At 45.9% G+C, this 13,565-nt stretch overlaps 2 protein-coding genes across 2 annotated transcripts; both read right to left on the bottom strand.

The window, feature by feature from the left end:
- Window positions 1–2,281: 2,281 nt before the first annotated feature.
- Window positions 2,282–4,709, bottom strand: LOC123102294 (zealexin A1 synthase). Its single transcript, XM_044523594.1, has 2 exons — window positions 3,711–4,709; window positions 2,282–3,057 (listed from the first exon to the last, which is right to left on the bottom strand). Exons 1-2 carry the CDS (start codon window positions 4,599–4,601, stop codon window positions 2,431–2,433), a joined length of 1,518 nt encoding a protein of 505 aa, XP_044379529.1. The 5' UTR covers window positions 4,602–4,709; the 3' UTR covers window positions 2,282–2,430.
- Window positions 4,710–7,953: 3,244 nt separating this feature from the next.
- On the bottom strand, window positions 7,954–13,054 carry LOC123102293 (L-galactose dehydrogenase). Its single transcript, XM_044523593.1, has 5 exons — window positions 12,763–13,054; window positions 12,456–12,684; window positions 12,055–12,354; window positions 9,167–9,295; window positions 7,954–8,414 (listed from the first exon to the last, which is right to left on the bottom strand). The coding sequence occupies exons 1-5, from the start codon at window positions 12,921–12,923 to the stop codon at window positions 8,283–8,285; spliced, it is 951 nt and encodes a 316-aa protein (XP_044379528.1). The 5' UTR covers window positions 12,924–13,054; the 3' UTR covers window positions 7,954–8,282.
- Window positions 13,055–13,565: the final 511 nt, after the last annotated feature.

Here is a 13,565-nt window from a genome sequence, read left to right as displayed (position 1 = left end):
GGGAGGGCCGGTCCTCTCTATGGCGCGCCCTAGGGGAGTCCTACTCCCACCGGGAGTAGGATTCCCCCTTTCCTAGTAGAACTAGGAGCCCTTCCAAGTAGTAGGAGTAGGAGGGAAGGGAAAACGAGAAGGAAGGAAGGGGGCACCCCCCCCTCCCTAGTCCAATTAGGACCAGCCCATGGGGAGGGGTGCGGCCAACCTTTGAGGCCTTTCTCTTCTTTCCTGTATGGCCCATTAAGGCCCAATACGAATTCCCGTAACTCCCCGGTACTCCCGAAAATACACGAATCACTCGGAACCTTTCCGATGTCTGAATATAGTCGTCCAATATATCGATTTTTACGTCTCGGCCATTTCGAGACTCCTCGTCATGTCCCCGATCTCATCCGGGACTCCGAACTCCTTCGGTACATCAAAACACATAAACTCATAATATAACCGTCATCGTAACTTTAAGCGTGCAGACCCTACGGGTTCGAGAACTATGTAGACATGACCGAGACACGTCTCCAGTCAATAACCAATAGCGGAACCTGGATGCTCATATTGGCTCCCACATATTCTACGAAGATCTTTATCGGTCAGACCGCATAACAACATACGTTGTTCCTTTTGTCATCGGTATGTTACTTGCCCGAGATTTGATGGTCGGTGTCTCAATACCTAGTTCAATCTCGTTACCGGCAAATCTCTTTACTCGTTCCATAATACATCATTCTGCAACTAACTCATTAGTTACAATGCTTGCAAGGCTTGTAGTGATGTGCATTACCGAGTGGGCCCAGAGATACCTCTCCGACAATCGGAGTGACAAATCCTAATCTCGAAATACGCCAACCCAACAAGTACCTTCGGAGACATCTGTAGAGCACCTTTATAATCACCCAGTTACGTTGTGACGTTTGGTAGCACACAAAGTGTTCCTCTGATAAACGAGAGTTGCATAATCTCATAGTCATAGGAACATGTATAAGTCATGAAGAAAGCAATAGCAACATACTAAACGATCGTGTGCTATGCTAACGGAATGGGTCAAGTCAATCACATCATTCTCCTAATGATGTGATTCCGTTAATCAAATGACAACTCATGTCTATGGTTAGGAAACATAACCATCTTCGATTAACGAGCTAGTCAAGTAGAGGCATACTAGTGACACTCTGTTTGTCTATGTATTCACACATGTATTATGTTTCCGGTTAATACAATTCTAGCATGAATAATAAACATTTATTATGAAATAAGGAAATAAATAATAACTTTATTATTGCCTCTAGGGCATATTTCCTTCACCAAGAAGCTTTCTATCTGATGAATACCGTTGTGCGTAGGACATAGGGCTTCACGTGCACCCGAACACACGCCCCTCCATCATTGTGCATTTCATAGCAACCTAATTGGATGAAATCGTGGACATTTGGCATCTATCTCGAGTTCACCATAGATGCAATCAAAACTCTTGGACAGAGAAATAAATGAGACATACATATGCAACAGCAACTGAGATTCAGACAGGGTATTCAACTGTACAAGGACGATGATGACACCTTGCAGCTACGCGAATGTATTGGCCAGAAAATACATATAATTCCAAATTAAGGCGCCACCCCTACATGCATTGAGCCATTAACAAACAAATCAATTTCCATTAACTGAGGGGGCAAACAACAATGTTTTCTTTCAACTAAGCCCTCTATCAATTTTTCTTCTTCAATGAATTGTGCATGGCTGGGGCCTGGGGAGCCACAGCCCCCCCCCCCCACCCACACCCACACACACTACATTAAGCTTCGTGGACGTGTGCAGTTGGATGGCTTATGTAATCTTTATCATATCAATTCTGCAAAATGTGTCGTGTAATATTTATAGACGTATCTATGATGTCTATGTCCACATCAAGGGAGGTAAGATGATCCAGCTCCAAAGAACTGTGAAAGGAAAGTGCATAATTGGAACTAAATGATGTGGGCACATTCATTTGAATACATGCACATTCACATAATATATTCTCCATGACTATTGCTAAAGTAGTTACCGCATATCTACGCTATAAATCATCAACAACAAGATGGAAACTTATGTGGCCAAGAAGCTTTCTAGCTGATGAATACTGTTGTGCGTAGGACATAGGGCTTCACGTGCACCCGAACACACGCCCCTCCATCATTGTGCATTTCATAGCAACCTAATTGGATGAAATCGTGGACATTTGGCATCTATCTCAAGTTCACCATAGATGCAATCAAAACTCTTGGACAGAGAAATAAATGAGACATACATATGCAACAGCAACTGAGATTCAAACAGGGTATTCAACTGTACAAGGACGATGATGACACCTTGCAGCTACGCGAATGTATTGGCCAGAAAATACATATAATTCCAAATTAAGGCGCCATCCCTACATGCATTGAGCCATTAACAAACAAATCAATTTCCACATGGGACGTGGGATTTTGCGTGCACCGAGAGCTTGAACTTCCTTCTCGCTGTGATACCGAAAGTCTCTGTCATGTCCATATCTTCGGGCCTCATGCCACAGGGCAGCTCCCAATCAAAGTGGAAAAGGAGACTAGCTAGCGACAACTCCATGTTGGCCATCGCGAGCGACATGCCGGGGCACATCCTCCGGCCAGCTCCGAATGGGAGGAACTCGAAGTCGGCTCCCTTGAAGTCGATGGTGCTGTTTTCGAATCTCTCTGGCCTGAATGCCTCCGCGTCACCCCAGTACATGTGGTCCCTCCCCATCGCCCACACGTTCACAACCACCTTGGTGCCCTTGGGCACGTCGTAGCCCATCACCCGACATGCCTCGCGACACTCCCGTGGGAGCAGGAGCGGCCCCGGCGGGTGCAGCCTTAGAGCCTCCTTGATCACTAGGTGGAGATAGCCCAGCCTCACCTTGACGATGTCTTCCTCGGCGAGCTTATCTTTTCCCTTGAAGGCATCTCTCACCTCCGACTGCACCTTATGTAGCACCCGTGGGTTTCTCATAAGCTCCGACATGGCCCACTCTAAGGTCGTCGACGATGTCTCGCTCCCGGCAGAAAAAATGTCCTGCAGTTGCTTATCATTTGATGTTACACACAAATGGGCGTTGTCAAACTTAATTAAAAAATTACCTCCTCCGTTCCTAAAGAATAAAAGTTATAGGTTGGTCTTAAGTCAAAGTTGCTTGAGATTGACCATCTATATTGAAAATTGTGCTAAGATCTACAACACTAAATACATATCTTATGGAAATATATTTCATAAAACATCTCAATAGACTAATTTGGTGTTGTAGATGTTAATATATTGTTCAAACTTAAACTAGTTTCAAATGAAACTCCGTCTATGTTGTCTCAACATAGCCGGTCCCAAGCCCGGGTAAAGGAGGAGGGTTGTGATAGGCTTGGCGAAAAAAACCCAGTCACTCTTATGGAGATGAAACCCAAAAGATTTTCATTGGGGAGTAACCCCCTCATCGACGCGCCACGTCGGAAGAGATAGTCACGAGATCCTATGGGTTTCACCTCTAGCCTACCTCAACTTGTTTGGTACTAAAGGCTTTGTTGTTGTTGTTGTTGTTGTTGTTGTTGTTGTTGTTGTTGTAAACTAATTTGAAATGGGACAAATCAAGGACTTTAATTAACACACTGATCATCAACTGATGTAGTACAGAACCGTGCTAATAAAGGATGGTTGAGGAATGATCATAATATCTTTACCACAATGACGGCTGTGATGATCTCGGTGGTGAGTTCAAACTGCAGGCCGCCGTCCTTCTGCAGCTTGAGGAGGACGCCGAGCAGGTCCTCATCTCTCTCTGGCTCCGGCGCGCCGGCTCGTTCTTTTATGATGCTCTGCACGATGCGGTAGATGTTCCTCTGGCACTTGACCATGTCCCGCGCGGCGACGCTGAGCCGGCGCACGAGCCGCGACGAGGGGTACAGGTCGGCGAGGTTGATGCCGCCGGTGAGCCGCACGGCCACGTCGAGCTCGTGAAGGAACTCGTCGCGGTGGTCGCACCTCTCGCCTATGGCCGCGCGCACCACGGAGTCGGTGGTCATGCGGCACATCTTCTCGCCGAGGTTGACGGCACGGCCGCCGCGGCACCCGTCGGAGACGGCGCGCAGGAGGCGCGCGACCTCGTCCTCCCGGGCGGGGCGGAAGGAGAGCACGCGGCGCTGGCTGAAGAGCTCCTGCACGCAGACCCTGCGGAGCTCGCGCCAGCGGTCGTCGTAGGGGGAGAAGAGGACGCCCTTGCCGCCGCAGGTGATGATGTCGAGCGTGGCGCTGAGGTGGCGGCTGGCGAAGGCGGCGTCGTGGGTCCTCATCACCTCCCTGGCGGCCTCGGCGGAGGAGACGGCGAGCGTGGGCACGGCGCCGAGGCGGAGGAGCATGAGCGGGCCGTGGGCGCGGGCGAGGTCGCGCATGGCCCGGTGCGGCAGGCCCCCGGAGCGCGACAGCAGGAGGTGGTGCAGGCTGCCGATGAGCGGCAGCTGCCATGGGCCCGGGGGCAGCCGCTGCCCGCGGGTGGGCGATGCGTAGCGGCCGGTGACCAGCTTGAGGATGAGGAGGACGAAGAAGAGGGAGACCAGCGCCGTGAAGTCTATCATTGTGGTCGAGAGAGCTGCAGCTGAGGAAGAAGGCAAGGAGGCCCCATCTAGCACATAAATATAGCAAAAAATTACAGTACACAGTTACTGGTAGAGTGAAGAGATCTTAGCTGAAAAAGTTGCTTTTTTTTTACCCCGAAAGGTTGCTGTACGCGAATTGGTGGACAGAGCACGTGGTGGATCGTGTACATACAGATGGGCATGGATAGAGTAGAGCTGAAAACAAATGCGCACGCTCGCTCGCTCACTCACTGAATTTCTTTTCTTTTTTTTGCGGGGTCACTCACTGAATTTCTTGACAAGGAAAATACTGCAAACAGCCATGGTGGGGCTGTAGTTCGCCTAAGAGCGTCTCTAACAGCAGCTCTATTTTAGGGCATAGCTGTTTTTATACTCTGTCCCATAATGTAAACGTCTCCAACGATTTGCAAACTTTTGCAAAATAAATAAATAAATTGGGCAGCCCATAGAAACGGCAACATCGGGTAGCTGCTACTGGTAGAGTGAGCTGATGAAGACAAGGCCCCAGCTTGCACGCAGATTATAGAAAAATATTGCCACCAGTAGAGTGAAGAGATCTCGAAAAAGGGTTGTGGAAGCCATCTTTCTACATATATCTGCTTAAAGCATCTGCAACACAACAGATTGTATGTTCAGTCGATGGTATAAGTGTCCACATCAGCAGTCAACGACACATCGTACATGCTCTTTAATAAGGTGTATGTTAATAGTGAAATAAAAGACGCCTCCTTCTGAAGAAAAGGTTAGGGTTTCTTCGCCTCCCGTCGGCGCCCCCGTCGGTCTGCCTGTCTCTAGTGGCCTTAAGGCCATGGTGGCGCGGTGGATCCCGGCCTTTGCTGGCGGAAGGACTCCGTTTTTATACGTCTCTTTAAGTTTTGTTAGGGTTTGTGTCCTGCTCAGGAAGACAAGACGACAGCGGTTCCCTGAAGATGAAATAAGGTCTTCCTCGCCTAGCCCCCGTTTCGGTGGTGTTTAGCATTTTCGATGGGCGTGTGGAGGTGTGTCTCCGGCAGATTTATCCTTGGTGGATTTTCTCTGATCTAGTCGTAGTTCGTCTGCGTTTGTGTTTCTTCAGGTTGGATTCTTCCGATCTATGCTACTATTTATCGGCGGCGGTTGATGTTCTGTTGCGCTGGTCCTATGGGGCCTTAGGACGACGACTTCCGGACTGTCTACTACAACAAGTTTTGTCCGGCTCCGACGATGGAGGGACGATGACAGCGGCGCGCCTTCGGCTTGTTTCAGTGCTTGTAATCGTCGTTAGGTGGTCTACGTACCTGGATGTAATTTTTATTATTTCTGATGTTCATTGTATTATCATGATTGAAGATGAATAGATCGAAAGTTTTCTCGCTAAAAAAGTAAGATGTATGTTAAGCGTATGTTAAACAACCAGACGGGTTCACTAAATATTGAAGAAATGAACATGGTTGCCTTGGAGCTTGTGCCTGAAGGTTGCTTTATGTTTATACAATTTCATTCTCTCTCTTCTTTTATTATGTGCTATGTCATCAAAACGGTCTAGATGACAATTTTACCAAGGATGATCATATGATTGTTGAAAATGCCCTTATCAACCCCCGGAGCCACCATTGAGATATGTGCCTATCGATGTATCCACATTATTAAGCAACACAACATTCACATATACGGGCCAAGTAAGAGGAAGGGTAGCAAAGAGAGCGCCGTGAAGTCCCATTTTGCTCTCAGTGGTCGAGTCTCGACTCTCGAGTGAGCTGTAGCAAAGCCCCAGCTTGCACAAAACTACTCCCTCCATCTAGATGTGTAAGTTATCTTATAAAAATTAAATAATCTTAAAACACTTAGGCGCGGTACATTAACTCTCATCGTGTTTCTTGTTTCGTGACATATCAACCAATAAGGCTGCCCATAATGGGAGTATCATAGGTAGTATCATGCATGCCAACTAAGCAATTTTGATGAAGTGGCATAGAATTAAATGAAGAAAGAAAGGCTTGAGTATCATATCATGATACCGTATCATATTAAATGATGTGCTACTTTGTGTCATGCATGGCAATAAATGTAATCCTCTATGATACTAACATATGATACTATGCATTAGGGATGTAATATCATAGACTAGTATCTCGTATATGATACTTCCCATTACAACCAGCCTAAGAGATGTGGGCCATGCATGCATTAAATGACTTGAAACTACCAAACACGACATGCAGTAGTTAGTTCATTGCATGCAATGTTATTAATTAGTAAAAAAACATTAAGTTATCTCGTTTTCCCTTCCACCTTGGTCACGGTGCGCAAACTAAGATGACTTACACATCTAGACGAAGGGAGTATAGCAATCAAAACTATATCACTCGTAGTTGTAGAGTGAAAAGATGTACACTAAGAATGTTGCTGCACACGAATTTGGCCGATAGAGCACATGGTACATTAAAATAGTTGCTAGTACAAGGACATATAAATGTACTCCCAACGTCAGAAAACGTCTTATATTTTGAGAGCAAGAGAGTACTGTATATGCCATGTTTATATTTTGAGAGGAAGAGAGTATATACCATGTTTATATGAGACGGCAATAATGCCTGGTGGGGTAGGGTCGCCGTCGGCAAGCCATGTGGTTGAAGCACTCCACTCGTGGTCCCTTCTCCGGTGCGACGCACCATTCCTCCGTACAGCTACGCAATCCATGTCACGTTACCGTCCCCGTCAACCACTGCGTGCCGTAGAGGTCGTTCTCTCTGGCGGCATGCCGATGCCACAGATAAATATCGGCAGTGGATGCCACAGATAATATCAGCAGTGGTGGAGCGGGTCGTCGCGCGCGCGGCGGACATGCCGGTGCCACAGATAATATCAGCAGCCATGGGGGCGAACATGCCGGTGAAGGATTCCCTGGGTCACCATTGACGGCTGGATTCCCTGGGCCCTGTCTATTCTTGCATCCAGTGCTTCAGTATTTATCCAATTATAGGATCGTAGGTTTAGAGAGGAAACTTCACTTTTGGTAGAGCTCCGAATCTTCATAAACACTCGCTTGCCGTCAAAGGGTTTTTTCTGTTCTTATTGACAACTGGAATGGAATCAATCTAAAGAAGAAGAAACTGTCACTGCATAGTTCATTTACTCTCTTTTTTCAAAACGGAGGCAATTTTTTTGTCTCATCCATCAATTAAGATGAAGAAAGTTTCCCAGTTAATTAATGAAAAACTGGACGAGAAACGTCACAAACATGCTTACTCATGCGAATTGGAGCCACAAGACCACCCAACACAGAACCACTGTAACCCCCATACACACAACATCATCACTGAAACCCCAACGGTACACTACAACTTGCAGCTGTATCCATATGATTTTCTAGATATATACGGGCGGCACATGCGAACAATTTATTCAATGATCAATCATCATTCACCTTTTCTTGTTAGTGTCGGCTCCCAGGCATATACGTATAAATTACTCAAGACAACAACATTGCCCACAAATTCCAAACGACGGTCTTCCATTTGGTTGCCTAGGATAGTTGGATATTCCTATTTCAATCACAAGACAGGCAGGCAGGCAAGGCTGCAGATGAACACATATGACTCTTATCTATCAACTACTAATAGCACACATATATCCATCCCAATGGATCTCATCTGGCCAAGCTAATGTCGGACTCGGACATTATGCTTGCTGAATACCACTGGGCCAGGTCAAGTTTTTAACAGGTTCTAGAATTGCTTCGACTTCGTGCAAAAGTTCTTCATCTATGCCTGAAGTCGACAACTCCACTGCAGCAGCAACATTCTCCTCCACCTTGAATCAGGTAAGCACAAGATGAATAATTCCTTCAGAGTCATCTTTTCAAGCTAGCATGTTTTTAATGATGAAATCTATCAAAGGTACAAATAATGTCATTTTGCTTCCTCCTGTGGTAATACATTATACATTATATTTTTACATTCATCCAATGGCAATAGTTACATTATGTTTGTATTATTATAATTATGGAATACATCATGTTACTATTTGTTTCCTCCTAGTAGAATAAGGACACAATTTTAATGCACCTTTTACTTGCTAATAAGGCCTGGTATTTCAGCAATTGTTCCAACTTGAACAAATACACTATCCGACACCCGTTAATAAAGCAGTAAGTAGTCCAAAAAATATTAGTCTATGTTTACTGGAAAAACAAAGGTCACAATTAACATGGCTCATCTGCATTAAAAATCGAAGCAGCATTGGAAAACAGGCAGAAGCTAGTACATAAACAACGAAGACTGTTTTGTTCAATGTAGTATTACTCCCATGATTATCCTATGAGAACAATATTATTTTCTCTTCTAAAACTAAAAAAATTATTATATATTTTTTCCCTTGGGCATCCACAGCTGAGTAGATCAAGACAAACTTACTTTACACAATGACTAAGCACTCAGCAGGTGGTTCATCAGGTTTAGGCAAATTCAGGCAAGGAAATGGGATATTTAACATATACATACTTTAATGTATGCTTAAAGAATATGTTGCGTAGAAGATCCAACAGAATGGGGCAAAATGAATACCTGTTCTGGAGAGTTCATTCCAACAAGAACTGTAGAAATCTCATTGTTCATCAAGCTATACTTCATGGCTAGCTTTGTAATATGTTTCCCCTTCTTTCTACAGTGATCTGCTGCGGTCCTGCATGCCAGCTGATAACAGATCGTGTTATACATGGCAATTGATGGATTGATTTGACACGTCGGACAAAGAAGTGAGCCTTCTAGAAGCTAATAGCTGAACTTATATTTTATAATCTTCTGTGCAAAAGTAACCACGAAAACAAGAGGTTGGTTAACAAAATGATAAAATAGGTAATAGCTAGTTGGGCAAATGGGATTGCCAGATTATCATAAACAAAGCATCCTTAGTATGGAACAATGGATTAGAAGTGATTAAAATACATCATCCAGCATGATAATTTAGTGTAGCTAGTAAGTGTATAATTAACTATAAAAACACATAACTCAACTTGAAACAATGGAAGATACATGTTGCTTTACAATTGCATTCTTGAGATATTTCTCCACCAGAAACTGAGGTAAAAATACGTCAAAAGGGACCGCTGACCACTCTACCATTCCCTTTCTCTCGCTCTCTCCCTGCTTCACTCAACTAGGGTGAACCAGGATCGACCAAACAAAAATGGTGACAAGGGGCTATTGACCTTTGGATAAAACCAGCAACCATGCTTACGAGTCTCATGAACTTCTCTTCATACATGGCAAACATAGCTATAACAGCATAGGGAATAAATTTATTTTCTACCACTGGCAGAAAGAATCAAGTCGACCACTATCAATTTACCTATGCAACTTGTAACTGCATGGTCACCACTCATCACTTTTGGATAAGGATTTTCGCATAAAATGTTTGTTTTTAGCAAACAAGCTCTTGTGAGCACGAGCTCAAATGCACCCTTTGCTACAATAAAATCCTAAAAATAATCTAATTTTTTTGCCAACAAACATTGATGTGAGTTTCACATGCGTTTCAAATTTTTGGGATGGAATAATTTGTTTTTTTTTGCCCAGACCTCCACAAACACCGGCTGCGCCTGGAAGGTCACGGTCCGAACGATCAACAGCAGGCTCACCTAAGGGCTGGGCCCTCTTTGCCATTGCTCACCAGATCAAGATCGGGTACCTCGTCACCTTCAAGCTGGCGACTCCCGACACCTTGAAGGTGACTGTCTTCAACGACGACGACGTTGAGGTGGTGACCAAATGCAAGAGGCACGAGGAGACATTTGCCATGGATCGTTAGGGTGTTATCTCTGCACCAGTTTAAGACTTTTGCGTTGGATGTTTAGTTTAAGAGTTTGCCCGCAACTGTTTGTCAGTTAACTGCCTGTGAGTAAGACTCTTGTTTACGCTATGCCTGTTATTAGTTGCCTATATGATGTGCCTGTGTGTGTGCTGGTAAACTCACCACTTCAACAAGAGGTTAACAGACCATATGTCTTGCCGATAAACAAACAACAACACTTTGTATCTGCCTAGAACAGGCCTGCAACCAAATACCATGCGTGCGTTTCTGCTTAGCCAGGCTGGAGGGGATACAGGCAAGCAAACTATGTGCAGAACATGGTTTTTTGCCTGTTTTCACTCAGCCTGGCCGAGTCAGGCCACAGATGCAAATAACCCAAAAACGATGCAACCTACCAAATGCGTCACTATGCAACCCGTATCGTACCTACACGGTCACCACTCATCAGTGTCAGATGAGGATTCTGGCATGAAAAATGTTTATTTTCAGTTGCTATCTACTTTAAACCTGTTGCAAATAAAATTCTTAAAATATGTTCTAGTCAGAAAGTACACCTTTGAAGTTACGTACACCCACATCCATGTGCACACAATGATGATGTAAACAGTTTATTCAATGAAATTTTGAAGTAATAAAATTTTAAGGCGAAATTACTTATTAAAATTCCGTTGTTTTCGAAGAACTGTCAAAACCAAAATACTTGAATTGGTATTTTAGAACTGACAAAAAAAGAAATGAGCACCCAAATTGAGATAACTGAGATTGTAGTCCAGAATGTTTTGGTCCAATTTCATAAAAATCTACTAATCTTTCTTAACTGCCCCTCATTTTCCATCTCAACAACCCCTACAAACAAGCATTGCTTTATTTGTTACATGGGGAATAGTAGTAGCAGGAGTTTTATTCAGCTTTCAAAGTCAACTAGAGAAAGGAAAGTGCAGGGCTTAATCCTGTTAGGTACCACTATGTGTAAAAGTCCAGCAAGGACACAGAGTCGGCTTAGCCTACAGGATCATATAAAGGATCTTGAGTATACTACAGAATACAAGCAATAATCAATAAAGTATGGTTTCCCTGCTACCCCTGCTACCGGCCTACAGCGCACAACAATTCAGGTCAGAGCTTGTGGTCAGAGCTTCTCTACTAGGAAAGAAGTACCAGTAGCTAATCAAGTCAGAGTAGGGTGGTAGGGTGGTTGAGAAGCTTCTTGCTGGTGCCCCCAGGGTGACGGCACCACCTTGCTGGTGACCCGCCAGCTCTCAAGCTCCATTATCTGTGTGAGGTTGCATATTCTAGCAACACAAGTGCATCTTTGGCGCCTTTTTGGGGCATTGAAAAAAGTGAAATATCCAGCGCGAACGTTCATATCGGTGTCTACGGGAGCGACGTGCTCGGTGCCGTCAGATTCCTTCAAGCGCTCGGCTCTGAGCCATGTGGTAACACTTGTGATGCGGGGCTAGGATGACATGGCAGCGGCAGCACACCATAATGTGTTATGCGCTAGTCGTTTTCTTCTAAAAATAGGATAGTACCAGTATCTTATATCTGGTTATTCTACCTACAATAGGTGATTTGTGAAGAAATAGCTTGTCCTGCAAAAAGTCAGATGAAAACGAACACAGATTGTATATTACAGCAATACCTTGAGTTGTTCTGGTGCAGGGTGCCACTCAGGTGGCCCGTTATCCGTGAGAAGCCCCATAGCAAGGGGCGAAGCACTGATCACCCCAACACCTTTGCTCTTCAAGTACGGTAGCAAATCCACCAGCGCAGTATCATTGATTCCGTAGTGGCAGTAGGACAGAACCAAATCTACCGAGCCGGGAGGCACCCGGTCAAGCACGTAGGTGAAGATGCTCAACGGCAATCCGGTAATCCCAATGAACCGCGCCTTCCCACTCTCCTTGATCTTTTGCAGCGCAGGAATCGTCTCATTCACAATCTGCAAACGTCCAAACAGCAATACATAGTGTTACAGGATCAACCATGGGTTAGAGGTGGTAGAGGGAATTCGTCGAACAGGTGGTGGGCGGCGAGACCGACCTGGTCCAGGTTAGTGAACTCGATGTCGTGGCAGTGAAGGATGTCCACGTAGTCGAGCCCGAGGCGGGCGAGGCTCTCGTCGATGCTGCGGGTGACACGGGCGGCGCTGAAGTCGAAGCCTTCCTTGTAGCGGCCGCACTTGGTGGCGACCACGAAGCTGTCGCGCGGGACGCCCGCGAAGCGGAGGCAGTCCCCGAGCACCGACTCCGAGACCGTGCCGCCGTAGTACCTGCGAAGAACAGCGGCAAGCGGCTCAGGCCCGCGGGAGGCGGGGGCGAAGGAAGGGGAGGGAGTGGCGGGGCGTTACGGGGATGTGTCGAAGAAGTTGATGCCGAGGTCGAGGGCGCGGCGGACGGTGGCGCGGGCGACGTTGCGGGGGACGTCGCCGAAGACGTTGCCGAGCGGGGAGGCGCCGAAGCCGACGGGGCTGACGCGGAGGCCCGTGCCGCCGAGGGTGCGGAGCTCCATTGCTCGGGTTGGTGTTGGTTGCGCCGAGTGGAGGTTGCGTTGCCCGGCTGATGGTCCAGCTCGTCGTGCCCTTGTCTTGTTTCGGAGGGGGATTTGCGGGAGGGATGGTGAGGTGGCCTCCACGCGCTCCAGTTTTTTCCTTTAGCATTACTAGTAGAACCCTCAAACCCTCAAACTCTTATAGCAATTTTAAGGATTGAGAAATGTTAGTTTTTAACACTTTTAAGAGTTGAAAAACAGGGACAAAGACTAGAACCTTTAAACCCAACCCTTAAAGCAGGTTCTAGTCTTTGCCTCAACCCCAACCTCTAAAACTGTCATTTCATATATCACACATTTCATCATATGACATATCACAAATTTCATCACATTTGACATAAAACAATAATCATTCTAGTTATTATTACAACACCGAATAAAACAATAATTATTCAAATTATTACAACAATGTTTGAGCAAATTACACTAATTGTTCGAATCAAATAGGACATAGAAAAGTAAAGCAAAGATACATCATGGGCCAATGCGGGAGGGCGGCCGGGGCACGGCTTGGACGGCGGGAGGGCGGCCGGGGCAGGGCGGGAGGGGCGACCGGCGGGAGGGCAGGGCGGCGGCGCGGCTTGGAATGCCTGGGCGACCGGG

This window comes from Triticum aestivum, chromosome 5A, assembly GCF_018294505.1.
Source record: "Triticum aestivum cultivar Chinese Spring chromosome 5A, IWGSC CS RefSeq v2.1, whole genome shotgun sequence".
Taxonomy (NCBI): domain Eukaryota; kingdom Viridiplantae; phylum Streptophyta; class Magnoliopsida; order Poales; family Poaceae; genus Triticum; species Triticum aestivum.
The sequence above is the reverse complement of the archived record's forward strand: the minus strand, read 5'-3'. Positions and strand labels throughout refer to the sequence as shown.